This window comes from Idiotropiscis lumnitzeri, chromosome 1 (genome assembly GCF_059441095.1).
Source record: "Idiotropiscis lumnitzeri isolate Australia: NSW breed Sydney's pygmy pipehorse chromosome 1, RoL_Ilum_1.0, whole genome shotgun sequence".
In the NCBI taxonomy this organism is placed as follows: domain Eukaryota; kingdom Metazoa; phylum Chordata; class Actinopteri; order Syngnathiformes; family Syngnathidae; genus Idiotropiscis; species Idiotropiscis lumnitzeri.
In genome coordinates, this window is record NC_142391.1 from 29,065,978 (window position 1) to 29,093,626 (window position 27,649).

The window sequence follows — 27,649 nt, forward strand, 5'->3', positions numbered from 1 at the left end:
CTCACCTTGAGACAATCTTGGATGGTCATCGATATCTGGTTATTTTTTGCCATTTGGACAAAACAATAACGAAAGGTAACTTATATATTGAATAAATAAATAAATATTGATACGTTGTAGCGTTAAAACATTACACCTAGATATTTTAGTAGTTCATAAGAATAGAGTACTTTTCATAATCGAATCATAATGCTACATAATTCGCTACTTGTGAGCTGTAGTTTAGCTAGTATTAGCCTGGGTTGTTTTCCTTCCAAATAAGAATAAAAATGATTGACGTAAAAATGTTTACATTTATATGAATATATTTACAGGTGGGACACACAACTATGTTCCCTTGTGCCAGTTTTATAGCTCTGGATTATGTATTCGAGGTGGGTTTATGGCTGCAATAGAGTTGAACAAACACACAGGAAAAAATAATTCATAAGATAAACGTCTATAAATCATACTTTCAGAACAGAAACCATCTGATGGTAATGAAGGACTTGTTGGCGTTAGCAACACCTTACATTGCTTACAAGGATGACCATTACATTCACAGTGGCATCCTAGCCGAGGTCGCCTACAGAAAGCCTTGGGTCAGAGGTACACAAATGACAGAGTGTTTTCTAATCAGTTTAATTGTGGATGCAATATGAAGATTCTGTCACGTAATTGTGGTGATTTACTTCTTTAGGGAAGATGATTTCTACATATACGCTCAGCACTTCCGTCTTGGATGACCTGAGAGAAACAAAACAACACATCAACTCAACAGAAAAGTAATGTACCCCCTAAATTTGTGGTTGAAAACTTTTTACTCTAAGTACCATCTAAAAAAAAAACTTGGTTCTCTAAGTAAAAACATGATGACCAACATTAAAATGCAGCATAAGTGTACTTGGTTCAACAAAAATGAGACAATGGTTGTATTGCTAAAAGGTTTGTTTGAGCTTATTGTAAGACACTGTAACATTCCGCTTAAATATAAGAGTTAAAAACTGTACCCAGTGACTCGACCAAAACATATTTAACGCAGATGGTAAATAAACTTAAATAAATGTTTGAAAACATACCTTTATTTCCCAGACAAAATTTCAACCTTAAAAAAATTATAGATTTTTATTGTTCAAGATAAAGTCAGACGTGGGAAAAATGTCAAATGTATAGTTTTTAGATACTTCTGCGAAAAAAATGGAGGAAAAAACTTTGTAATCAATATAGTTTTGAAAGAAAAATCATTACTGTATACTTTTTCGAAAAATGTGAATCTTACAAAATTTAAATGGTATCATTTGCTGCTGAAAGGTAATCACATGCTGAAAATAAAGAGATCTGTGTAAAAAAAATATATTTAAAGTTGTAATATTCTCATACGCCATACCACCAGGCCCCACTCCTTAACAACACACACATGTACTGTGTACAACAAAGATATTACAACACATACAGTACTGTATTTGCTATACATTTTTTTTGCTTGACATTTTTGTGTTTACCCATTTACAATGTGTTCAAATATTTGAAAAAAAAATTAGTTTATAAAAGCTATTTACTCTGTAACATAGCAGATTGAGGTTTTGTTTACAGTACAGACCTACGTGTATAGTTTTCTTAGAATGTCGACTGTTTGTTCAACTCCAGATTTGATGTCCCTGAGAGTATCGAGGACAAAATGGAGACCATATCAAGCTGTCCAGCAGACTCAGCAGAGCTTCTCCACCAGGGTGAAGAACCGAAGCTTGCCCATCTGTGTGATGAATCCTTTGTCAAGTTGACTGCTCAGCTGGATCTTGGAATGAAAGACCAAGGTAAAAGAATACTCGTATGTTGCGCATTAGAAGAGCAACATACCTTGTTGTTAAGAGTGCCTCAACTGGTGAGTTTTTTAAGTTAAGAGAAATTAAGCTATTTAAGTACAGTGCTCCCCCAAACATTCCCAATTCACTCATCCTGAATTAACCTAATCAGATTTTTTTGTGTGGGGTGTGGGGTGTTTGTTAAAGAACTCATCACACATCAAAACATGAATAGAACACTACATACAATTATTAAACTTCATAAAATGAGTCATTTCTATACATTCTCATTTTTTATGACAATAAATAATTTATAACAATATAAAATATTTTGCCTTGTTAAAATCGTAACCATTTTTGATGTGCGAACGGATTTATGACATTTTGTTTTAAACAAGTTTGGTCACAGAACAAATCAAACTCACAAGTCAAAGTACCACTGTGTTAGACTCATTGTTGGATTTTGGCAGACCTGCTCCTACCAGAAGACTTCGTGGCCACCAATTTTCTGCCTCATTTCAAACATTTGCCCACCCTGAAGAGCAAAGTGTCCCGGCTGAAGACCCTGCTAGTGGCCGACCCGTTAATAAGCTTGAGCGGACACTCCATCAAAGAGGAAACAATATTCAGGTGCACTTACAATGAAATACTTGAAAAAAAAAAAAAAAAAAGACTTTGATGAAAGTGGAAGTGCTGATTCAACTCCTGCACTTAAAAGATAATAAAGAACCGACTCTGAAATGTACTTAAGTACAAAACTAAAAATGAATGTTTACTATCAAAGTACAGCAATGATAAGTTATTTGTACTTCCCACCACTCTCAATCACATACACGTCATGAATGCTCTTTTAATGCAAGTGTAAAGTGGGGCTTCCAAACTTGCAGGCACTGTGCGCCTTATGAGAGGTCCAGTGATGAACGGCACATAGAAGATCATACTGAGGTGTTTACAATAGAGTCACTAACACCAAATAAGGTATTTCAACTAACATTACAATTGTTTTTCCCTCTGACTCAGAGCCGAAAAACTATTCATTCTTCTCCCGGTAGTCTTTGCTTTTACCTGAGCTTCTGGACCACAGCATGATGAACGACGACTATCCCAGAACGTTTTCGAGCGTTTGCCGTGGTTTGAACGTTGTTGCAGAACATGAAGAGCAACTTCCTGATCTGGAGGCGCTTTGTAAAGGTAGCAAACAGGTTGTTGAGATAAATTAAAAGTACAAATTTTGAAAAGCGCTGTTTTGTTCTTTAGATGAATCAGCATCAGTGGACATTTCGCATTTTTCTTCAGTGGAATTGACCGACAAAGGAGACTGGATGAAGGACACCCCTCCAGGTTGGAATATAAAACAGTGACGTACTGGTACCTCTGTAGAACTGGTACACATAATACAACACGTTCTGGTCCAGGTACTGTAACGGCCTTTGGTACTGGTACTGTAAGTGACTCTGTTAAAACAAATGGTACTTGCAGTGGTACTGGTACTGGTCCTGTCCTGGTCTTATAACTTGTCGTGGAACTGGAGTTGATACAATAACTGCTTGTGGAACTTATTCTGGTCCTAGAACTGATCCTGTTACTATAACTGCAGCTTGTAGTGTGGTACGCCACTATAACTGGACTTGGTACTAGGACTGTAACTGGTAAGATACTACTATAATTGTTTTGGGTACTGGATTTGGTATATAACAGGTCTTCATACTGGTACATGAGACGAATAATCGTTATTAGTCGGGATCTCTAACTGATTTCGATACTGGTGATGGTACTGGGACTTTAAGTGATGTAGTACTACATTTTTCGGTCTGGTACATAACTGGTCAGTAGGTACGTGACATAACTATTTTATCTGTTTTTAGTACTGGCGCCTCATGCCTTAAACTCAAAATAATGCAAAGATCAGCATTTCAAGTTTTGTGCATTTTATTCCAAGAATGTATAACAGATTTTCCACTGTATTTTATTTTTCTTTAGAATGGGTGATGCTTCCGACCGAAATGGAGTTGGAGTTGACTCTGACTCCACCTGCTCCTGCCACCAGTCACCACCATGCCCGTCTCAGCATATGTGAGATTCAGAAGGAAGAATTGTCTCCACAGGACATATTGTGAGTGATGAGGGAACAAACTCATAATTTTTGTCTGTGTGCAGTGTAGTGTGGTAGACTTTTTCTATCCAGTGAATGTGTTTTTCTGACTTATTCGTTCATTTTTATGACATTCCAGATCTTTGGTGCCAGCAGGAGCTCAGAAGCAGATGGGGGCAGCGCTCTGGAAGGCTGAGAAGTATCCAGACTATGTACTGCGCCTGCTGTTTGCAGGTAGAATCAAGGCCTTCCTATTGTATCATCTGATGTACAGTTGATCAAAATTAATTTGTATCTTGGCAGAACCTGAAGTAGAAAAAGCAGCCGTTGACTTTCAGCATCTGAGCGAAGCCTTGAAGTTAACCCCCTTGGAGAGTTTGGCTCTAGAGACAGAGATTGGAGAGTTGTTTGGTAACATGCGAGAGTCTCTGGAGCGGCTGAGCAGTGAGGTTCCTTCTCATGAGGATGGCAGCGTGGTGGAAGACTTCAAGAATGTGTCACCAGAATGTGGTGATGAATGTGAGCTCACTCACTTTTATTTTGAGTATGTGTTGTTTAAATTCATCACACAAGAGACGCTTGCTGAAGCTCTGACCTTGTGGAGCTGACGAGCATTTTGTGTTTTATGGTGAGTCATCAACCTTTGCCATGTTACTTTGCAGTTACTCATCAGCCATCTGTCCAATATACAGCAGGTGGTTCAAATTTTGTAGCTTTTTGACAAAAACTCTTGAATAAGATCCGCCTAAAAGAACCCCTTAAATGTTCAAAATTATTCTAATTTGGCTGCATCAGTCCAAAATGGCAGGTTTCCCGTGTCTTTCCAGGCTTGGGTTCTTGACATGTTTTTGTCCATCTATTCTTGAAACACATGCATACTAAAGTTCACATTACTAAGTGCAACTGGCGTGAGAGGCTGAATTCTTTTTCTTAGGGAGTTTTGGGCAAAACTGTAGCAAATTTGATGTGAATTTGTGAAACTGGTGTCGGGACTGATATTTTTTTCTAACCATCTCATTGAGTTTTAGGGAACTGGCACTCAAGCCCAAGCTAACTAAAATTTCTCCTGTTGTCTCTTCAGACCACTTGCAAAGTGTTTCACCACATCCGGAAGAGTCTAAAACTGTTTCAGTCCTGGTCCAAAACCACAAAGGTTCTGCTGAGGTCTCCCAAAAAACGCTCCGTCGTGACACAAAAGTCAAATCTTCAACAAGTTCTCAAAATAGAAGCACTAACAAGTCATTTGTCCAAGTCTCGCCCGTACCTTCTCCTCGTAAGATGGGCGGCGACCTGAGAAGCCCGGAAATGGACGACCAGAGAGGCGTCGTCATGGCAGCCAGGCGTCATCCTGTGCAGCACGTCGACCCGCTGAGCACCTTCATGATGCTGAGGTCACAGCAGGCGCCCACTTCCACTGCAGGTGCCTCTGCTTCTAATGGGTGGGGAATAGCAATTGAGTTCCGTGACATTCACAGACCCTGTGAAAATCTTTGAAGTGGAGAGACCATATTAAGATCTGTTCTCCGAGTCTGCATTTTTTTCTGGGTGCTCCGGCTTCTCCCACATTCCGAGAACATGCATGGTAGGTTAATTAAACACTCCATATTGTCCCTAGGTGTGTTTGTGAGTGCGAATGGTAGTTTGTCTATGTGTGCCCTGCGATTGGCTGGCAACCAGTCAAGGGTGTACCCCGCTTAATGTCCAAAGACAGCTGGGATAAGCGCCAGCAAGCCCGCGACCCTCTTGTGTGTATCTGCGGCGGCCAAGTACCAAATGTTCCTGGAGATCACCCTGGTGGTTTGGGATCACTGATTTATAGGGTTTCAAGTTTGAGGTCTTATGTGTTGATCAGCACCAGAGGAGGAACAAGATAAAGAAAGGATCTCTGAGGTGCAGCCAACTCCACAGCGGACACGCAAGTCAGACAGGAAGCCCACCGCTGTCATTACAGCTGCAGCGTCAGGACACGCCTCCAGAGGGCAGATCACCACAGCTGCCCAAGATGCGCCCAACAGCAGAGTGGTTCAAATCCCGGCCACTGGTAGGTGGTAGGCCACCCACGCCTTCACTTGCTATACAGAAACACCACATTACCGGTATGTGATTAACTTCAAACAACACAACAAAACAATAATGGGACTATCGAGAGTATTTCATAACACTGTGCGCCACCACAATAAGGCATTCGTTTAAGAAAGTGCACAAATATTACAGAGGACAGAGCAACATTCATTATAGATTAACTTGGAGGTTTTGTCTCTACAGTGGCAAATAAGCGACACCTGCGACATACCACGTAAGGTGGAGGAGTACTGGTTGTTTTAACAGGAAAATAAATGTTATTTTTTTTGTCTGCAGGGATTTGGTGGTACTTAAATTTTCTTGCCTGATTACTGGAATTTTTACAAATTCTTTTTAACTCCTTTTAGTCACATGAATTCCATTATATGTAATGACAATTATGTATCATTCCGTCTTGTATTCAGTTTTTCACTCATTTTCCAGCACTGTATTCTTCACACTTCTCTTTCCAACAACCTACAAGTGATGGCTCCCCCTTATGTTGCATGCTAAATGGTTAATCATGACCGATACAATAAACACTGATTCGCACAAAAGAAGAGCTCAAGATGTGCTTTTACTTCGCATGTTGCACATAGACAGTCAGCGACAGGCCTACCACGAGCTGCTGTCCTTGGCTCGGCCTCGTCTATCCTCTGCCAAAGAGCTGGGCCTCAACCTCCCCGCCTGGAGGGACTTTGAGTGTCTGGCCCCAGACCAGACGCGCTACGTGCTCAAACAGAGAGAGATGGCGCTGTCCAGGAAGACGCTGGCGGAGAGAGGAGGTCGGACACTTGAGGAAGATAATGTAGTTGTTGAGGGAATGTACCGTTGATGTTGTGTTGCGTGCAGATGAGGAGCAGCTGTTCCACAAGGTGCTTGTGATCCACATGCTGGTAACAGCCAAGGAGCTGCTGTTCAAGTGTCACCTGACTGCTGCTGTGGGTTAGTAACAACGTTGCTACGTACTTGTTACACTATCCATCACCAACACCTTAATGTTAAGAGTAGTGGTTCTCAATTAGGGGTCCACAGGCCGTAACTTGTTGGCAAAATCATTTTCAGTCAATTCTTGTGTGGTTTTGTTTTTGAAAATGCGCAAATCTACTGCGCATACAGCATGGGGACTATTCAAAAAAACATACTCTTCACTATCGTTGCTTTGGGGTAATTAAAGGCTTCGAGTTTGATGCAGAATCAAATTAATCTGATATCCCTTAAAGATGTGTTTTTTAAACTAAAGGGCCATTATTACAGGAATATTTTTTTACGGGGTAAAGGTGACTTCCAGAATGATTGGCATAATATCACAAGAATGAACTCTCCTTATAAAAATTTTTAACATCATATTTTATTATATGACTTAACATTGTAACTTTTTTCTTTCTAAAATTATGATTTGATTCACATTACATTTTTTTAATCTAAAAATAAGAATTGGAAAACATTATTATTACATTATTATACAATTTGCAACAATATGGATTTAATTCCTTTGGCAATTTTATGTAATTGGTGTTAATATTATGAGGGCTCCTTGGAAAAAAAAAATCCCCTCCCTGGACCAACAAAGTCTTCTGCTTTAGAGTACCTGAGCAAGGCATCAGAGACGTGTACAGACACAGGTCTGATTCAGCTGCTGAGGAGACTGCTCATCATTTCATACCTCGGGCACCGGGACCGCAAGTCCGACGTGAAGCTGGTGGAGCTGCAGAAACTGGTGGTGGCACGGCTGCACAACGATAAAGTCAGTATTTGAAATAGGTTTGATTATAAAACAATACAATCCAACTTTATTTGTATTGCACATTTTACAATAGCTGCAGCGGTCAACAAAGCGCTTAATTATACAACAGCAGCATGATAATTTTGCTTTGTTGCAGATTCTTGTCATCGTATCGTTTAATTGTGACGACAGAATGCCCACAATAATGCAAAACTTGAAACAACTGACTGGTAAGCTTTAACATGTACGACATGTTCTATTCTTATAAATACTTGAAACAATACAACATTTGTGACAACCAAATTGTCTGTGGATGGATAAAACCATATTGTACAATTTTGCACACTAGGTGGCGGCACAACACTCCAAATTGGGCTTTCAACTAATGAGGTGTCACAGGAAAAAACAAGCTAAGATAAAAATTGCTTTAATGAGTCCACAGTCCAACACAAAATGGCAGAAATCAATATATAAAGATTCATCTAAATAAATGAAAATATCATAGAAAAGTTTTTTCTGTAGTTAAATTCAAAAAGTCAAACTTATAGTACAATACAATTCCTTAAACAACGCACTGAGAAATTCCAATTTAATTTCTGTATTAGAAATCACGTCAATTGTTACATAATATTCTACTTATTTGATATGGTAAATTTTGTATGTTTGTTAGTCATTACCTGCGATCTTAAAAGTGAAAAAAAAAATGAAATCATGAAATGTATATAACGAGTTTCACTTTACTGAAATAAATGAGTCACATTTATTTATATTTATATTCTATTTATGGATCTCCTTTGTCATTCGTAAACTAAATTCAAATGTAGGTGTGTGACTCCTACAAAAGTAGTGACTAATTAACATAAAGCTAACCATTAAATCTGAATTAAATATTGATATATTTAAATACTTCACCAAAAATACTTTAAAGTATAAACCACAAAGATTAATCATCCAGCAAAGAAGTTAAGCGCTGTTAAAATTGTACTATTTACAATAGAGTAATATAACTAAGTAAGTGCAATATTTATATTGGTGCAATATTTGCATTATTACTGAAAGCTGACACGATTGATAGTTTTGTCACGCACCCTCCTATTCAGTAGCAGGAGCAAGTCTCTACAAACTACCCACTGGTCCTGTACAATTTATGTACACGACCAATACAGAGGAAACACCTTCCATTTTAAACAACATGAGCAAAACCTTGACTGTATATTAAAGGATAAAGCACCAGTTCAAAATTTGGAAACCATTTGCCATTCTATTGCATTATCAGGTGACCACAAACTTTTGCTGAAATTCAATAGCACAGGTACTGTTCGATTTAGGCACCAAACTTCTTTGTTATTCAATAGTACAAGCACATCTCTGCAAACTTTTGACGCAGTATTACTGTTCTACATAATGCTGACGTCAGAGAGAAACCTCATAAGTCGCAGTTTGGTGAATTTAATATTGTTTCAAAAATCTATACTTTTGCGCCACATTTGTGGGTGTCATTTTTTCTTTTTTTTACAAATAATTGACCAATGTAAAGTGCTGAAAATGACCTGCTCTCTTTGATGACACAATTGCAATGTTTGAACAAGCATTTTATTTTTGGGATATCTTGAAAAGTGACTGTTTTGGAGATACGACGTTTTGGCCTGATGCCACCAATAAGCATGAAATATTATCACACAGTCTTGTACTGTTTGTATCTCGGCAGCTGTAAGTGCTGTTCGCCCTGATAACGACAAGGGCAAATTGAACGGCGCCAGTGTTGTCAGCAGGTGAGTTCATTAAGAAAGCTTTATACTTGCCTAGAACAGCCATAAGATAGTGGCAAAGTACCACTTTTCCTTCTACACGAAGCTCCTCCCCTCACTATATCATACATAATTTTGTAAACCAGTAAAATATTCTTCGTGTAATTGATATCGTGATCATTGTAAAATGTAAAGAAAAAGGGGGAAACTGTACATACTTACATGAGTCCTGGGTCCATATAGTGTTATGGACAGTGGGTGCGTGCTGGTGTACGAGCAACATCTGGGCCCAGACTTCCCGTGGGACCTTTTTTCTCTGGTGGTGGAGTACGACCACCCTGGGCCATCCCCGTGGGCAACCGTCTGCAAGGAGAAGAGAGTGCAACACATCACCTTCGACACTGTCCTCCCCGTCGGAGGTCAGCATGCGTGAGTCGCTAGGCAGTTTCTTGGTGGTCCAGGTGTTGATTTTGTTTTGGAAATACCCACAGATGAGCGGGATAGCGAGGAGAGCCTGGAGGCCAAGGTGGCATACGTGTTGTTGGCGACTGAGTCGCTCCTCAACTGGCCTCTGCTGCTGCAGATGCTGGAGTCTACGTAAGTGTTCCTGGCAGGACACACACATACAAACAAAAGTAGAATTTATCCATCTGTGCCTTTAACGGAAGGCTCAAAATGGAAACGCCATCATTTCCATTCTGGCTTCCTAAAACAACAAAAATTGTTGCGGTATCGCAGATTCAACACAATACTACTGGAGAGGAGCCACTGCCCGTCCCTGCAGATGCTGGGCAGGACCAATCACTACTCCGTCATCACGGTGGATGAGAGCACTGCCATCGTTGTTCAGGTAGGACACACGCCACCTATTGAACACCTGTAGTATTGTAATCCGATTTACTTCCTGTGTGTGTGAAGGAGCAGGACGAGCTTTGTGAGGAGCGAGTCTGCGAGGTGATTGTGATGAGGCTCACCGCTCTGTCACTGCAGTACAACTATTGCTGGATCATACTGCACTACCCAGATGGCAAAGGGGGAGGGTCAGTTCTGCTCAGTGTGATATCTTGCTATACATTAGCATAGCTATGGCTAATCTGTTAACATTTAATCGGATCAGTTCTCATTAGAAGTAGTAACTGGCAGCTTCAAAGGGATAATGTCACTTAAACTTGGCGCTTTCGCTACTCAGGTTGCTATGCTCCACTAGGACGTCTTAGCAACCGCTAGCATGATAGCAACATAATTGATCAGTTCTCTGAAGAATCACAGTAAGGCACAGAAGTGGACATCTTTGGAAAATTAAAAAAAAAAAAATCACCTTTTGCGAATTTTGCATTGTTATAGAACAGCACGTTGTACAAAAAGCACGACATTATACCGTGGGCCATAACGTGCATTTCAGGTTAAGCCTGCCAATCATTTTTTTCGAGATCATTTCCATAGTGAACTTGCATATTTTGTACATATTCTAAATCTTTTGTAAAAATATTTGATAGCTGCAGCTATACTATAATTGTTTTGTCTCATGCTCACGTTTCACATTCCAACCGGCCCATTCCTGTGTTGCCATTGTTCCGTTTCCCACTAAGCCATCAAACAAACGAAAAACGCAAGAAACCGATCATAAGATTGGCTCGTCACGGGATTATTGTATTTGTGCAGGTTCTCCAGTGAAGCCTTCAACAACTTGGTGATGGTCTACTCGTCACTTGTGCTCTTTGGCATGAAGCTGGAGGACCTGCACGTCAAGGTACAGAAGGTGCAAGTTTCTGCATGGATTCTTCTGCGATTTAAGATTAGAATGTTGCTATTCATGCGCCAGGTGCTTATTGCGTCGGAGGTGTCGGAAGTTGCCCGATGGATCAATCGTATCTGCTTTCTCAGCCTAATGTCCAGCAGTCGCGATCCTGCCGACTATCTGGAGCGAGACTGGCTGACTGTCACGTCCTCGCAGGTTAGCTCCACGTTACCTTTTCGCATTTGTCACGGATTAACATTTCCGCCATATTTGTCAGGAGGAGCATAGCCTGTTGCACTTCCCCTGTATCAACCCCCTGGTGGCTCAGCTCATGCTCAGAAGGGCGCCGTCGTTGCCGTGGCTACTCGCCGCCTCCCTGACGCAGCTGGTGGAGATGTTTCCAGAGGTGCCGCACAAGGTCCTGAAGGTATGCTCGCGGGACACTTCATTAGGTACACCAGCAGTACAAGGGCTCTGTCAAAATAATTACAATAGTCCACTTTAAAATATATATCGATACGTATGGAATCATCTTCTATTGGAGATATTTAGGCCACATTTACATTTAAGTTAAGAAAATCATTGAAGTATGGTCTCTCGAAATCAGCTGTACCCAAATCAAAATCCAATTCAATCGAACCGAATCATTACCACTTCAAAATAAACCATCCTTGAAACTATGTATCAAATCGGATTTTATTGGAGAGTTGCACACCCCTAATGTATATATCTAGTGGTGTTTCAACCGATGGGCCAGGAATGGTGATCAGGTGATTTCCATGGAAACGTTTGTGATCGGAATGTCACAGAAAAAGGATCACCCGCAGCTTGTACTTTGCAGTCTGTACCCCACTAGAGGCCATCCTGTGTGCAGCGTCGCATCCCCTGGCCCTTTGCTCAGAACTGCACAGGTTGCAGACCAAACCAGTGCAGAAAAAGTACAATGCTCCAGTTTGTGTACAGTAATGGAAATTTGGATGAAATGTATTTTTAAAAATGTGATTCATCAATTAATCAAAATATAATTTACTTATTAAGCTATCAAATTAATTGTTACTGAGCAGCTGAAAATTTTTAAAATGTGCAGCTAATCCATGTGATTGGAATCGGAATCGGCTGATCTCACCCATGAATGATCGGTATCGGAATTGGGGTGTGCACAAGCGCTCACAAATATAGTAGATAAAAAAAGTTTACACACTCCTATTATAATTGTGTGGCTGTTATCTGAATTAACCAAACACATTCACCCCAAAAAAGGATGGGTGTGAGGTTATAAGTGTACGTAATGTTATTTTTCTGATGTCAGCTGTTTAGCAACGCCACGTCCCTGTATGAAGCTCAGTCAGCCCAGTCAGGACCAGTCCATCCACTTCCTCTTCCTCCTGCACCTTCACCTCCTCCTCCTCCAACCGAGGAAGCCATTGCCACAGTGGAACCATTTCCCAGTGTTAACCCCAGCTTCCTGTTGGCCCCAGATGACACAGAGATCAGCTTCTACTCTCAGGAAGAGCCTGCTTATTTCACCCACGACCCGATGTGGCCCGCCGGAAGCCCGGAGGTAAGCGGCTGGTCCACAGCTGATCGGAGGATGGTCGAAACCGGCCAGGAAGCGGTGTTAACTGGTGGCAATGGCCGAGCTGAAATGGCAGGAATGGCGATAGAGAGGAGAAGCGGGATGTTGTCGCAACAAGGTTTGAGGTCCTTGGATGCCAACTTCAGCCGCCTCAGCCCGCCTTCAAAGGGCCCGTTGTGGACAGGAGGTCTACCTGGTAGAGGTTCACACACAGGAGGAAGCTTGTCAACTAACTATGGATCGAGATGCTGGATGGGACAAGAGAGGAAGAGAAGTGAACAGGCAGCAGGCTTGACTAGAATAGGTAAGATCCAGATGTACATTTATTTTGATGGACAGTAGAGTGGTAGGGAAATGGTAGGTAGACAGGTTAATGTTTTGATTGGGAGGTAGGTGGTTAGATTCAAAGGAAGGTCAGTAGGTAAAAGGGCACGAAAAGTGATGGGTGGGTCGGTAGGTAGATGCTGAATAGACAGGTAGGTTGGGAGGAGGTAGGTCACAAAATAGGGAGATAGGTGGCGACACAATGTAAGTAGATGGTAGGTAGACGGGTAGGTAAGTACAGAGATTGGTAGGAAAAATTATATATTGGAAAGAAAGTAGGTAGATGGTAGTAGGTAGGTAAATCAGTGGATAGCTCTTTAATTCGATGTGTAGATGTAGGGAGATGTGTTTGAAGGTAGCTAATAGATCAACATGTAAATGATAAGAAGGGTCACAGTGTCTTTCTTACAAGCAATAAATACAACAAAATAATTATAATAATTGTGTTGTTTTTCAGCGCTGACACCTCTAAAGAAAAGCAGGCTGAGCTATGAGAAGGTGCCCGGACGGACAGACGGGCAGACCAGACTTAAACACTTTTGAATGAATTCCAGTTCAACGATCACTGTTATAAAAAAAAAAAAAAAAATCACAAATGTTTGCTAAAATGTATTAACGACAGCGTTGGCAGTATTTAAACACTGCTGGTTTATAACTCTATGGTGTATTTATATAATGTTTTTGTGTACTGTATTTGTGCGTTCTAACAATAAAACGCTGAGTGTGTCAAAAAACATTCAAGTGTGGAGTGCAGCAATCCCCTTATCGTCACCTAAGCATGTGGAGAGAGAACGCTTATCTTTACCAGCCAGCACAGTCAAGCAGCTCCCTGAGGAATGATCCACCCCCCCACGATCACACCCCCACCTCCCCAAGTCCTCCAGACAAAGACCACCCCTGGGGACTTGGACTGGGAGCGTCCGGACAGGCTCATCCCACACTGACTGACCGGCATCAATAACCAACTAACGAGCCAGTGACTCCTAAAAAAAAAAAAAAAAAAGACAGAGACAATGTTGTTTAATGGCACAGGGGGGACAAAAGCGGTGAGGGGGGGCGTGTCCGAAGAGCTGCGTTAAAGGCTCAGTGGGTAAACAGCGGCCGCAATGGTGCGCTGATTGTACGGTGGGAAAGGGGCCGTCTGTGTAAAGGTCGCCTTGTTATCGGCAATTGCAGCAGCAGTTAAAGTGTCCGCCAGCATCCATCAAGCTGTGTCACTTGTACAGGTGATGGATTGGGTTGGAGGGGAAAAAATGGGTTCAATCCAAATCAGAATACGGCTGTAAGTGTGGTAGTATGTGGGAAAATTGGAGCGCTGAGATTACTTTCTCCAGATGCACTAATTGCATCCAAAAAGTATCCACAGCGCTTCACTTTTTGAAGGTGAATATTGAAGGGGGAACTAATAAACATCTTAACGTTAAATAAGTAAACTATAGGGATGTCAAAATTAAAGCGTAAACTCAGGAGATCAATTTAAAAAAAAATTATGCAGTTAAATATTGTATTATTTACTTCAAATAAGAAAAATAATGTGAATACCTTGCAAAGCCCAATTAAAATACTGTACATAATAGCTGTACATCGTTTGAATTTCATGTCACAAGTGAACACCCTGCTCAAGTAACCACTTGGCCTTGCAAAGCAACACTGCTGGAGTGTGGTGCTGGTGGGCAGAACTAAATGGGCTGTATAAGTTTAGAAAATTGTTTCTATGAAAAATGTCACTAAAGATGACGTTAGATCATATTCAAGGATCAAAGAAAGCAATTAGAACAGTGTTTAAATTCAAATATACAAGATATAATTCAAGTAAATATCTGTTACAAGCCTCACAAAAATATTGGTTGAAAAATGTGATTAATTACAATTAATTTTGCGATTAACTAGTTAAAAAACGTAATTGCCTGACAGCACTAAAATAAACGTCTATATATTGTCATTACATCAATGGAGTTTAGCATTGAGATAGCGGGCTGAAAGGCTGTGTAACTTGAACTGGGAGTGGCAATAAACAACTTGAAGCCTATTTTTGGGGAATTTTGTTACAATGACTTTATCTGCTAGTCTGCTGCTTGTAAAATTAATTGAGCTAAATCATAGCCACCATACAAGTTTCTGCTCACAAGCCAAGGAAAAAAAAAAACAGCAAAAGAAAATCTCCTCAGTAAAGTCACTTGTACCTCAAGGCATCACAAAAACAAAATATTGAACCAACAGAGAAAAGTCCAATGTGACGTGGCGTGATGGGAAACAATAACCAGTCAAATATTTTACGTTTAGCGGCATGAAGAAGGTCAGCGCAATGGCGTCGGGCCTGCAGGTGCAGCCTCTTGGCCACGAGGGCGCTCCCCATGAATGGCTCATTCTGAAAAAAAAAAAAAGAAATCAGGGTTGAGGGGGCTAATCCCGGCCCCCTAATCGGATTATGCTAATTCCTACTCCACACAGAGAGACTCACGGAAGGCTGCGTCTTTGAAACAACACTTGAAGGGTGTAAAAAAAAAAAAATAAATTGGTTAAATCGGGGCTGTTTTTTTAGTAAGCGTGGACAAGCGCTTCCTGGCTAATTTATGTGCGGGCCTGGACAAGATTACCAGAGCGGCACACAAAACGCACATTGTTCACCTGTCAATCTGGATGTGCTACTTTTACCTTTTGTCGGCCAATCGGGTCGGATTGAAACGCGGCTCGCGGCCATGTTAAACAGTATCATGGTGTTTGCGACAGTGGGTTGTCCAACATGTCCATTGCGGTAAGAGAAGAGAGAACGACATCTCAGTTTACAGGAAAGTCCCCTTTTATTGAAAACACTGAAAGACTTTCATCTTTTGGCAATTCTTTGTCATCATTGATGCAAAAAGTCCCAATGTTTTGGACCTGGTAGATGTGGTAATAGAGACGAAAATGATGGCGAGCATATCAAAGCAAACCCAAGCTACCAGGCATACGCACCTCTTACAACATCAAGGCTGATTGCACGCTCAGTTGTTTGATCTTCTGGCCATGACATGACATTGTTGCCTTCATACCAGAATCCAGCCATCCAGCATCTTGAGCCGCTTATCCTGTAGCTCTCAAATAATGATAAATTTGATAAATAAAAATTAAAACATTCCTAAAGTGTATTCATAAATTACTTGTATTTCTAACTGTATAAAACATACAAATCACCGAAACATCCAAAAATTGTTCACATGTCAGCATGAATTTTTTTTCTTGTTTCTTTTCTTCAAAATTGAAATGAATTCATTATTTCTATATAATTATAAAAGATATTAGATTATTATTTTAAATATTCATAATGCTCATTCTGATATTTGAAAGAATGAAATTCTGAAAACCAATTAATCGGTTTTAAATAATTAAAAACTTAACATGTCTGTGTGTGTGTGTATGTATGTATGTATTATATATATATATAAAATTATGTAATGATGTACATTCTCTTGGGAAAAATAAATAATTAATAATGTAAAAAAATGCAGTTAAAAATATTTAGGAAAACTTGCCTCTGATATAAAGTAGATTGGCCAATACACATTTTTATTTTTTTTTTAAGTGTTAACATGCAAATTTTGACATTTGTATTCACTTTATGTTGTAACTTTGTTGAGGCTGTGTGTCTTTTCATACAGCGATCTTTCATTTTTGATGCAATATTATGTAAGATGGAAATAATTATTGCAGAGAGCCTTCTATATGCAAACAACTGTGTTTTATGTGAAAATCACAATTCTGAAAATTTAGCAATATGAGATAAAAAATAGTGGTATCTCAAAAACATAAAGCCAGTTCAAAGGAATGCATGTCAATTTCGGAAATTAGTAGCCTAAAATTTGCCATAAACAATTAAAATACCCCCCAAAAAATGTTGCCCATTGTTATTTTTCATGGTGTTTTTTTTTTAATATTTTGAGCTGTAAGGGCATGAGAAATATTATAAGAAAATAAAAATGATCCTGAACTCCAAGAAAAAATGAATCATTTTAAATATTGTTTCCAGAAAGTCAACAAATATAAATACATTATGCCATGAAATCATTGCAAATAAGTGCATTATTAGCAACCTGAGAAATGTCTAGGGACGGCATCACTATTAAATAATAATAATTGGAATGAAAATATCAATTATCGGGGGAGGAGTGGATGTGAGTGAGAATGCTTGCTTGTGAGTGTTCACACAGCGATAAGTGATGATGATGAGGAAGACGCCTCATTGTGGTCATAATAGATGGGCGGTGTGATGGGACGGTGAGGGGGTTAATAGGGGGGCGTTGACGACACCCCCCACCCCGCCTCCTCCTCCTGCTCACACAATGACCACGTCATACAGCCCACTATAAAATGTCAGAAGCGATCATGCGGCAGTGTTGTTTTCTGTGTGCGTGTCAAAAGCTGGCTCTTCACTCCACTCTCCTGCTTATGAGACACAGAGGACGACTTTGACAACAAGGTAAGGATCATTTTGGCTAAAAGAAAATTTTGAATTCTATCAAGCCAATGACAACTGAGCTAAATCCATTTTTTTTCCATTTTGCATGGGGAATGATTTAAAGTTTCATGGCTGCCCAATTTTATTTTTTTTTTGATGATATGGCAATGATTACTTTTGCTGGATACTTGTTTTTACAGAAATTGTGTTTGTGCTCAGATTTTGCCAAGTATAATTATTTTGATTTTGAGAGAAAAATGACACTTGTCATCAGATTTCTGACTGTATCATCTTGGTTATCTGAAAATAAAAAAAAATAAAAAAAACTGATCAGAAGAAAATAAAAACATTTAGTGAAATACTGGCCCAAGTTCAAACATGCCTCAAAACTGGCTTGCTGTTCACTATCAGTATTGGATAAAAAATTGAACTCGCAATTGTTGAAGATAAATAACAGTGACTTACAACCTCAGAAGTGGACTTTCTGAAATGTTGGTCCAGTGTTGACCTGATGAAGGAACGTGCTGACTGCAATATAGGTCTATCCAAAATGTTGATCTGAAAAATAAAATAAGAGTTCATGCTCATTTAAAAATATCATTATCAGTATTGATTTAATCATAATACATTAACAAATATCCATAATAATAAGACTTTCCAAATCTTTGATACTCATATTCTAACCTTTTTCTGATCATAAACATTCAGTTCACCGACATGTTCCAAAACAAGCTTCACTAATGAGCCAAATGCTGCTTCACCAGACATTATTTGTTCACATTTAAGCGGCCAGTCCCAGTACATTTCAATTAGACGCTGTATATGTACCGTGCTTAACACATGCATGGAAACACGTCATTAAACACGAGCATCAACCACCGTGAAATGTTTTAATGTAGATGCTTGCAATGTAATTTTTTGACTATTCAGTGTACTAACTAGGCAAGCTAATTTAATTGGATAGTAGGTCTTTACACCTCAGCTGATTTTTAATAAAATGCTTGTACTCATGGCAAAAGATGGCGGCAAAGCACTACTTTTCTATTAGACCGGGCTGTGGACCGACAGAAGCTCCTCCCCTCAACTTCAACAGTTCCTTGCCACCAAGATGCCACAAAATTGAGGAAAGCTATGTCAGTGTCACAGTGTGCGTTAATGCAAATTATTTCATGATCAAATGATTTTTGTCATTTGATTGTTGCTAAAAAAAAAAATATACTAATAATAATAATAAAAAATCTAACATTTTTGGGAAGCCACTGTTTTATATTCAAATTTGAGCCAGCAGATCAGACAAGACTTTTTTTTTATCCGTTTCCGCAGAGGAACCAGAGGTCTCCCCACTTTCTCCGTCATGACCAGGAAGGTGTTCACCAACACACGTGAGCGCTGGCGCCAGCACAACGTCAACAGCGCCTTCTCCGAGCTCCGCAAGCTCATCCCCACGCACCCACCCGAAAAGAAGCTGAGCAAAAATGAGATCCTGCGGCTGGCCATGCGCTACATCGACTTCCTGGCTCGCCTGCTGGAGAGCCAGGGTGGTGGCAGTGGCGGGGGGCGCGCCGACCACCACCACGCCCCCGCCGCCCTACTCACACTACTTCGCGGCAACATGGAGCAGCTGCGCTCCCCCTCGCGTCCTTGGACGCTGGCCAGTGACACCGAGTTGCCGTCCTCGCCCGGGTCCAGCTGCGGCAGCTCGGAGCCCTGGTAGGACCACGGCCGGAAATGGACTTTCAGACCCACTTTTTTTTGGGGGGTCTGACCTTCTACCTATGTGAGGACTGCACATGAGCAGCGCTGTATTTGTATTGTGCATGGATGTTTTACTAGTTTCCTGTTAGATATTTGTGTTGTCTACAAAAAGGAGGCAAGTTGCCTAAAAAAAGAGAGTTATCTCCGCGACCGCCTCAAGAAAGCACTTTTGAATCTTTTTTTCCACCTCGACTGACAAGACTGCACTGTTGTTTTGTTCTTGAAGATGTTAGGACTCATGAGTACACAGTTTGCAACTCATCTCGCCAAAGATTGATTTTGTTTTTTTATTGCTGACTGTGATGCTAATTAGAATAATTAGCATCCAATACCTCTTTTTGGAATTTATTTCTGCTCTTGCTTGTGAAAAATATTATTTATTTGAACTATTTATTGAATAAACAGTTTTTTGATGAGGAATCTTTGCTCTGCAGTCCCCCAAAAGGTATTTCGCAGCTAACGTTAGAGAGCATTAGCGTTTAGCATAATCATTAAGTAAGAGATTGGCCAGGGGTCAGGTTGGGTTTGGACTTTGTGCAAGGGTGGGTTGGGGGACGTATTTCTATTTTAGGGCTCTCCAATTAAAACCATGACCTTCTTTAAGTCATACCAGGCCAAGGCTGGCAGTGGATCAGAGGTAAGAGTGAGTTGCCCAGTAACTTGCAGAACCACGAGCTGCAAGTCGACATTGTACTGCAATGTTTATTGTACGGTGAGCTGTTCGACTGACATTGTTTTTGCGTTTATCGGCGAAATACCTCAGCGCTGTGTGACGATGCATTCTTCGCATTGAGGGAAGCATCCGTTTTGAGAGGCCAAAACAAAAAAAAATAGGGCATGTAAATGGACCAATTTCGTTCTGGCAAAGAGGGTCAATTTCTAGCCAGTGTCGGTGAGTGTTCTTTGCCACAAGCACTTCGAAGATCTCTGTTTTCTCAATCGTTTTTCTTATGCCAAATGGTTTGCAAAAAGGTAGGTAGGATTACAATCAATTTTGAAATAATCCATTTTGGTGTGTTGCGCGTTTTGTGACAGCTTGCGTGGGAGTGACGGCTGTCAGGTATGTAAGCGGAGTGTGCATGCAAGGAGAGAACGAGCAGGTGGGTGTTAAGCAAAAAGTTGAACAGCAAGTGTGTGTATATACCTAAAATACCTTAGCAATGGCAATGTAGGAAACAAGCCCACTATAAAGTGTGCTCTCAGTACTAGCAGAATAAATGGACTTAATCTCACCGTGCGTCATTTACAGTACAGCAGAGCATCGGATTTAAAACAATAACACAAAGCTAATAACCACAGCCTTACCATTCAAATACCTGGATCCCCTCAGATACGTTTGAGATTTCGCTTTCAGAGTCAATTATTGCCTGGCTTAATACACTTTCTATGTTGAGCTCTGTCATAGTTGCCTCTCTGTAGAATCTAACTTCGGGAAAACTATTATTTTTTCAAATATACCAAATTAAAAATATGTTTTCATTATATATTATTTGCATAGTGTGTAATTACTTTACTTGTGACACAAAAAGATTTGATTTACCATTTTCTTACATCGCGCTTGGTCTTTAACTGAACCATTTGAGGAGGCACGCATGACACTTCTTCTGGGGTCGAATACCATTTTGGACATGTTAGTCCAAATCTATGAAATATTCAAAGTTGTTCATTGAATAAGAGGCATTAGTGAGTTGCTTGTTTCTTTTATCCAAGTCTTTCTTCAGAGGGTGCAGGGAGGCATGAGAAGCATTAGTGTGTGTACAGCGGAAAAAAAAATGTTCAACTAAGTTATATCATTTAACAAAAATATGTGTACTAGCAAACCAATACAAGTACTAATACAAATAATAATTCATTAGAGTAACATGTACATTAGATGTTGTATGATAGAACGGGAACTAAGGTTAAGTTAAGCGTATCTGCCGCCTCCTTTTGATTGTGCTCAGAGAGGCCAACAATTGCAGCACAATGTGATGGACGCAAAGCTGACCACTGACCACAGGCCTGAATAGGGGCAGCTTAACTTGTAACCCCAAAAATCACCCCGGAGTCAAGCGCTGTCTAGTTGAGTAAACGTGCAGGAGGACGGTCCACTTTAATGCCTCAGTGGCCCGGGTTACTAAGTATTTAACCCTCCTGTGACCCTCTGGATGAATTTATTTAATGCAGACTCTTTCCATTTCTGGACGTTTTTACCATTTGAACAGAAAGGAGGAATTTAATTCACCGCTCAACACTTATCTGTCCCGCATACCCGTTCACGATTGCGTCTCATTTAGTTGAATTCCTGAGCATGAGTTCAAAGTATGGGCCCTACAAATTTGCCTAAAAATGGTTGCAAATAAAATGGCCGATTACCTGTTCAATTTTAAGCATGGATCCTTGAGAAATTTGTGGGCATCCTGTTATGATAAACATTTCCAGCAAATGTAGCATCCATAATAGAAATTGGTGATCATCTCCCTTCAGATTGCCAGGGCAGGGGTCGTTAAGGTTTGTAGCAAATATATAAAAGTGTTTGTCTACTATATACATAGACACCTAAAAGTTTGATTTATAAGCTACCGTTTCTTGTACAATAATTGATCACATTACAGCAATTTCACCCAACAATTTACTAAACATAATACCTGATTGAATAAATCCAATACAAGTTAAATACAGTAATTCATATACATCTTAACAACTGCTAGATTCTTTTTTTTTTAGCTATTGTAGTTTCCATTTACAATGACAATAAAGCTTTGAATGTTATCACACTTTTAACAAATATTAATTGAATAACCATACATGCAATAATAAAATGAAAATTAATTAATAATTTTAAATGTAGTGCACAGTTAACAACCTGGCACTATTTTTTTTATTTAAACATAGTATTTTCTCGTACAACAACAATTAAATGTTTAGACTGTAATTTCACCCAAAATGAATTGATTAAAAAACAAAAAACATTTCAACTAGCTACTAGTTTTGAATTTAGATTTTCCATACAATGAGAAAATAAATATAATTGAAAAAAATAATGATTCAATAACAATATAAAAAAAATACATTTACTGAAACTAAAAAAAACAGACAAATACAATAAAATACAATTAAATGAAAATGAATATATACCAACATTTTTTTCATTGTTGGGTATTGACCATTCATTTTACAATTACAATTTAGTTTTGTATAGTATTTTACTAATGATTAATTTGCTCAAAAGAAATAATTGAATACAATAATAAATAAATAATATTTATAATTCATTCATACAATAGTATAAATGTAGTTATTTAACAACTAGCCATTAGTCGTTAACGAAAGTTGTTGTCACTCTATGATTATGGAGTAAATGATTACATAGTTTAGGTTAAAACTACAAGACTCAACTGACTCAAAGAGATTTTATGATGCAGCTCTTGTTTCGGATCTCTTGGATGCAATCGTAAACTGCCCGGAGGTGGTCCATTTAGGCCTCCTCGAAAAAGGCCGCCGACGATGACTGAGCCTTAGTGTAAACAGTTAGTGCTATTAAAGCAGCACTAATGGCGTGTTAAAAGGAGCACAGGGCAGCTGGACACACCGGCCGGCTTGTGAAATCCGACAGCTGACTCTTTGTGGTGCTGCCAAAACAATGCGCAAATCACGTAAAATGCCACAATTGCCTTGCGTGTGTTTAGATGTGTTTGTCTCTTCACGGTGAGCTGAGCTAATGCCCTCCAATGCTAAGCTAGGCGACCTGGTGTGAGAACAGATTTGCATGTCAGGATAAGCACTGTGACACACGCAAAATGTTTAAAATGTTGGTACTTGGTGAGCTAGCTCTTTTTATTTTTAGTGGTACTTGGTGTAAAACGTTTGAGAATTAACTACTCTAAGTCCTTCAAGACACTATGTGCTGAAGGAGTATTTTTTTTTTTAGTTTAGCCAGGGTTGTTAGTGGAAATGATGGATTCTTGAACAATGGTATGTAAGCCATTTCCTTTTTAGGGTTCTGTTATAAGGCATGCTTCAAAGGATCTTCAACTGTTTTTATGATTATAGTTTGTGGTATTTACATTTTCAAGTATTAAATAAGGGCAATTTTCAGAGGTGGTGTGACTTGCTCTGTTCATTGTAGAACTGTTTTTAACATTATCAAGTTTTGAAGCAATACATCGATGCAATTTATTTACAGTGTGCACTCATTAGCAAAATGGCAAAACAGTGAAAATAATGAAAACGTGTTTGGGTTGCCTGCAACGAGCGCCTGATTAACTATTCTCTCCCAAGTGTGCATGCGGGTAATCGTCTATTGAGAGCGCTTTGCCTTATCAGCGTCATGCACGCCGCCTGAATCCGTTATCACAATGGGCCAGATCAGTGCAGGCAGCCCCCTCAGTCTCCCGGTGGAGAAAAGAATTTGTGGAGTTTTTGGGCGCCAGCCGATAGGCCCCTGAGCTCTTTATCCCCTCAAAGCCAATTCACACTCGCCGCGTTTAAATATCCCAGCTCAACCCGAGCGCTCCCAACGCCCTCCTTCTTCCTCCTTCTCTGACCTGCGAGCCGGGCGGCTGGGTGGGATGCAGGTGCAGGATTGCTGGGAGGGTGATGGGGTGGCCTGGGTAGGAGTGGTGGTCCATTGTTGGACTAGACAAGACCCTCTTTCCTCTGGAGCACCCCATGATGGTGGAGGCGGCTGACAATCACACGTCCTAATCTGATTATGCAAATGTCTACTTCAAAAAGCAAAACGCTGTAACCCCTCAGTCCGGCGGCGAGGGGAAATGGCCAGGGGAGGAATGTCAAGGAAAAGCGCTTGTCACACTGAAAAGTTGAGATTCCAATTTTGAAGGCGTATTTGATCTAATAATGTGTTACCCATCTATATAAGTAACAGGACAATTTTTGGACCATCCACCAAGGAACTATTTTGAAGTGAAATGAAGATCTTAATTTAGAAAAAAGTATTGCTTTGCCACCATTTTGGGACATCTTGGTGTGAAGGAACAATGTTCCAGTGAGTTCAGTAACTTCATTTGGCAAATGGAATAGTTTGTTTCGTGGGGGCCCTCTAGTGAAACAGGATGCGAAACAATCACAGCCTAAGGAATTAAACACTCTCAAATTCAATGACTTAGTTGAATTCAAAACAGCACAAATAATGTAAAACGTACACAATAACCCACTTTGCCACAATATCCAGAAGCTGTTTGAAATCAGAGAGCACTGTTATAGTTTCAGCGGTTACAAGGGTCATAAAAAAAAAAAATAACAAGGATAACAACTACAGATAAAGAAAATGTGCATTTCTGAAAAGTTGTTAATTTATGGAATATTATAAAAATGAAATGAAAAGTTGCAAGAAGAGATTTCAAAATGTAGCGATTCATAAATCATATATAGAGAGCTTGTACGGAATTTATAATTCTAGGGTCTTTAATAATAATGCGTTAGGTTTTTGTTTATGAATAAGACTATCCATATATAAATGTTTGTTTTTCTCCTTTGGTTGTTAATAATAATAATCAGAATACAGAGATTAAACTAATGGTGCCACACAGTCAAAACAGCGCAAAGGATTATTGGCTGCCCTCTCCCCTCACTGTCGGACATCTACACCGCCCGGTGCCTCAGAAGGGCTCTCAACATCGTCAAAGACAATACCCACCCGAACTCACACCTGTTCGACCTGTTGCCCTCTGGCAGGCGCTACAGATGCATCAAATCAAGGACCAATAGACTGAGAAACAGTTTCTTTCCGAGAGCCATCTCCATACTGAACTCTCACACACACACGAGACCACCCTAACCTTGCAAAACAGCATTGTGATGTGTTTCTATATGCCCTATTCAGTACTGAATTCCATTGCACTGTCTTCTTTATTTATCTAATTTATATATTTGTCTGTATTATTGTTGTATTGCACTGGAGAGGGGAGCCCTCTAATCTCGTTGCACACTTGAGTACAATGACAATAAAGGGATTTCCATTCTATTCTATTCTAGACTAACAACAGATTTTTTTTTACTCAACTTACCCTTTAAGCATTTATTCTTTAAGAACTTTTTGTTTTTAAACATTTACTGACAATTTATGTACATTTTTTTTTAACTTTTATTCATCCACGAGTGTTAAGGTTCTAACTGTGCTGCAGCGGTGCTACTGTAATGTCAAATTTACTTTTTAAGAATACAAATTTCGTCTCATTTTTGATGAACACTCAGGTCTAGTACGCTATAGTACTTTAATTTTGGTCATGATGGTGGTACTCGCAAAGCTAAGTATTTTTTTTCTGTCATACTTGCTTTATAAAATGTTGACAATTACTGGAAAAGCCATTTCTAAATGTTTGTGGAAGGGCATCAATTTGTCAGACATTTATCCGGCCATTTGAGGCAAGACTCATTCCTATTCCCTGCAAACAGCGTGGGATTACTTTATTCAAATGTGTATTGTTTTTCCACACGCTCCTGAATGCAGCACTAAAAACTAAATCTACAATTTTAATGAGGGGGAGGATGGTGGAAGCTTTAAGAAAGATCCCCTCTTTAGTTGAGTTGACACTTTCCAGTAAAAACAACAGCGCCTGCTGAAAGCAAAGACCTCTACTGCCCCTTTACACCCTCAAACTCAGTCCACAAGCACTCTCACTCTTTCACGCCGAGCTGACCCCGATGACCTCTGCAGGGCTCTGAAATCAGCTGTTCAAATTTAACTCATGAGAACGTCTAAACTAGGGCTGAATAATTAATCAAATTCAAATTGAGAGGAGAGCAATTTTCAAATTGCAAAGGCTGCAAAAGTGGGGGAAAAAGGCTTCATTTGGGTCGGTTGGGAGGCTTTTTGTTTTTTAAATAGATTTATTTTATTAAAATAGAGTCGAGATAAGTTCAGTCCATATGTTTACATATCAATGTTTCAGGAAACATAAAAAAAATGAAACGATAAACCCAGATTTGTTTGCATTACTGTTGGGCCGAGACAAAAAGAGACTGGACAAACTGGTGAGGAGGGCCAGCTCTGTCCTGGGCTGCTCCCTGGACTCTGTGGACTCAGTGGGGGGCAGAAGGATGACGGCAAAACTGTCATCAATGCTGGACAACCCAGCCCACCCATTCAATGACACTCTGAGAACACTTTACAGCTCCTTCAGTGACAGACTTTTACACCCTCGCTGTACCAAAGAGAGATTTCGCCGCTCCTTCCTGCCAACTGCTGTCAGACTTTTTAACAAGAACATTGGGTCAGGCCTACAAACGGGAGGGCATTAGTGCAATTGTGCAGTCCTAGGATGCAATATTAACTACTACTGTACTTTCAGCCAAGGGTGTACTTAAATATTGACCAATGATGTATTTTGTTTACCATTACAGTATTCTTATTACAATACTTCTATCACTGTAGTATTTCTACCACTGCAGGATGTTCACTATTACAGTACTTTTATCATTGCAGTACTTTCATCATTGCAGTATTTTTCTATCGTTGCAGTACTTTTACTATTACAGTACTTTTACCATTGCAGTATTTTTCTATCATTGCGGTCCTTTTACTATTACAGTACTTTTACCATTGCAGTATTTTCTATCATGCAGTACTTTTCTATCATTTCAGTACTCTTACCATTACAGTACTTTTATCATTGCAGTACTTTTACCATTGCAGTACTTTTTAACATGACAGTACTTTTATCATTGCAGTATTTTCTATCATGCAGTACTTTTCTATCATGTCAGTACTCTTACCATTACAGTACTTTTATCATTGCAATATTTTTATGATTGCAGTATTTTCAATCATTCAGTAGTTTTTATCATTACAATGTTTCCCCCTCTGTATAATAGACAGGCATTAGGAGTGTTTCCTTACACTTAGATACGTTTATACTGTGTATATTTGCATGCTTTTTATGAATGTCTGCTGCTAATGTTATACATTAACGGCTACATTACGCCGCCGACTCTGTGTGATCTATATCTTTGCTGCTGTAACACTTCAAATTTCCCCATTGTGGGACTAATAAAGGACATCTTATCTTATCTTATCTTAATCTGATTAATGACTTAAGGTACGTTTCCGTCACACTTGTTTGCTAGAACTTGTGAAGTCGTCGTAGTGAATGCCTGAAAGACTGCAAGTCAAAGTGTTTAGTGAATTAACAACTTGTAACTAAATAGATACACTTTCTTCCATAAAAACTCTTTGCATATTTGCCATTAACACGTCCATCCATCCAATATCTGTTCCGCTTTTCCTCACAAGGGTCGCAGGCGTGCTGGAGCCAATCCCAGTTTTCTACGGGCAGTAGGCGGGGTATACCCTGAATCGGTTGCCAGCCAATCCCAGTTTATTATTATTGTAAAACAAGTTAGTTTATTGTTTCCGTTTCTTTTAAGATGAATAAATAAATAAAATAATCGAAGGGAGGACGACCGCAATTTT

The 27,649-nt window shown here is 39.7% G+C and overlaps 2 protein-coding genes and 2 long non-coding RNA genes across 8 annotated transcripts in view; 2 read left to right on the plus strand and 2 right to left on the minus strand.

Annotated features, from left to right (window-relative positions):
* shoc1 (shortage in chiasmata 1) lies at window positions 1-13,776 on the plus strand. 4 transcript variants are annotated; one of them, XM_088293949.1, is made up of 28 exons: window positions 1-75; window positions 315-374; window positions 459-588; window positions 680-764; window positions 1,627-1,793; window positions 2,252-2,411; window positions 2,669-2,759; window positions 2,834-2,972; window positions 3,039-3,122; window positions 3,762-3,894; window positions 4,013-4,107; window positions 4,177-4,392; window positions 4,955-5,293; window positions 5,726-5,914; window positions 6,534-6,719; window positions 6,787-6,879; window positions 7,521-7,681; window positions 7,818-7,890; window positions 9,369-9,432; window positions 9,652-9,827; window positions 9,900-10,005; window positions 10,147-10,258; window positions 10,327-10,448; window positions 11,071-11,158; window positions 11,231-11,362; window positions 11,424-11,573; window positions 12,456-13,026; window positions 13,504-13,776. In XM_088293949.1, the coding sequence occupies exons 2-28, from the start codon at window positions 330-332 to the stop codon at window positions 13,587-13,589; spliced, it is 3,993 nt and encodes a 1,330-aa protein (XP_088150075.1). In that variant the 5' UTR covers window positions 1-75; window positions 315-329; the 3' UTR covers window positions 13,590-13,776. The 4 variants fall into 4 exon arrangements, with proteins under 4 accessions (XP_088150075.1, XP_088150068.1, XP_088150084.1 ...); XM_088293942.1 differs by having other exon boundaries at window positions 11,071-11,362; XM_088293958.1 differs by having other exon boundaries at window positions 11,071-11,362; window positions 12,456-12,707; window positions 13,504-13,625.
* On the minus strand, window positions 3,758-8,356 carry LOC148344150 (uncharacterized). Its single transcript, XR_015842884.1, has 3 exons — window positions 7,526-8,356; window positions 5,138-6,703; window positions 3,758-4,256 (listed from the first exon to the last, which is right to left on the minus strand). It is a non-coding gene; the product is annotated as an uncharacterized LOC148344150 (long non-coding RNA).
* The window catches only part of LOC148344151 (uncharacterized), an 18,204-nt gene continuing 2,678 nt past the window's right edge, over window positions 12,124-27,649 (minus strand). For both annotated transcript variants that reach the window (XR_015842889.1, XR_015842885.1), the window contains exons 2-5: window positions 17,947-18,039; window positions 16,002-16,122; window positions 15,324-15,414; window positions 12,124-12,915 (exon numbers count right to left, since the gene is read on the minus strand). This is a non-coding gene — a long non-coding RNA (uncharacterized LOC148344151). The remainder of the gene's footprint in view (window positions 12,916-15,323; window positions 15,415-16,001; window positions 16,123-17,946; window positions 18,040-27,649) is intronic.
* tal2 (T-cell acute lymphocytic leukemia 2) lies at window positions 17,408-19,656 on the plus strand. The gene is made up of 2 exons (XM_088294049.1): window positions 17,408-17,502; window positions 18,805-19,656. The coding sequence occupies exon 2, from the start codon at window positions 18,836-18,838 to the stop codon at window positions 19,193-19,195; it is 360 nt and encodes a 119-aa protein (XP_088150175.1). The 5' UTR covers window positions 17,408-17,502; window positions 18,805-18,835; the 3' UTR covers window positions 19,196-19,656.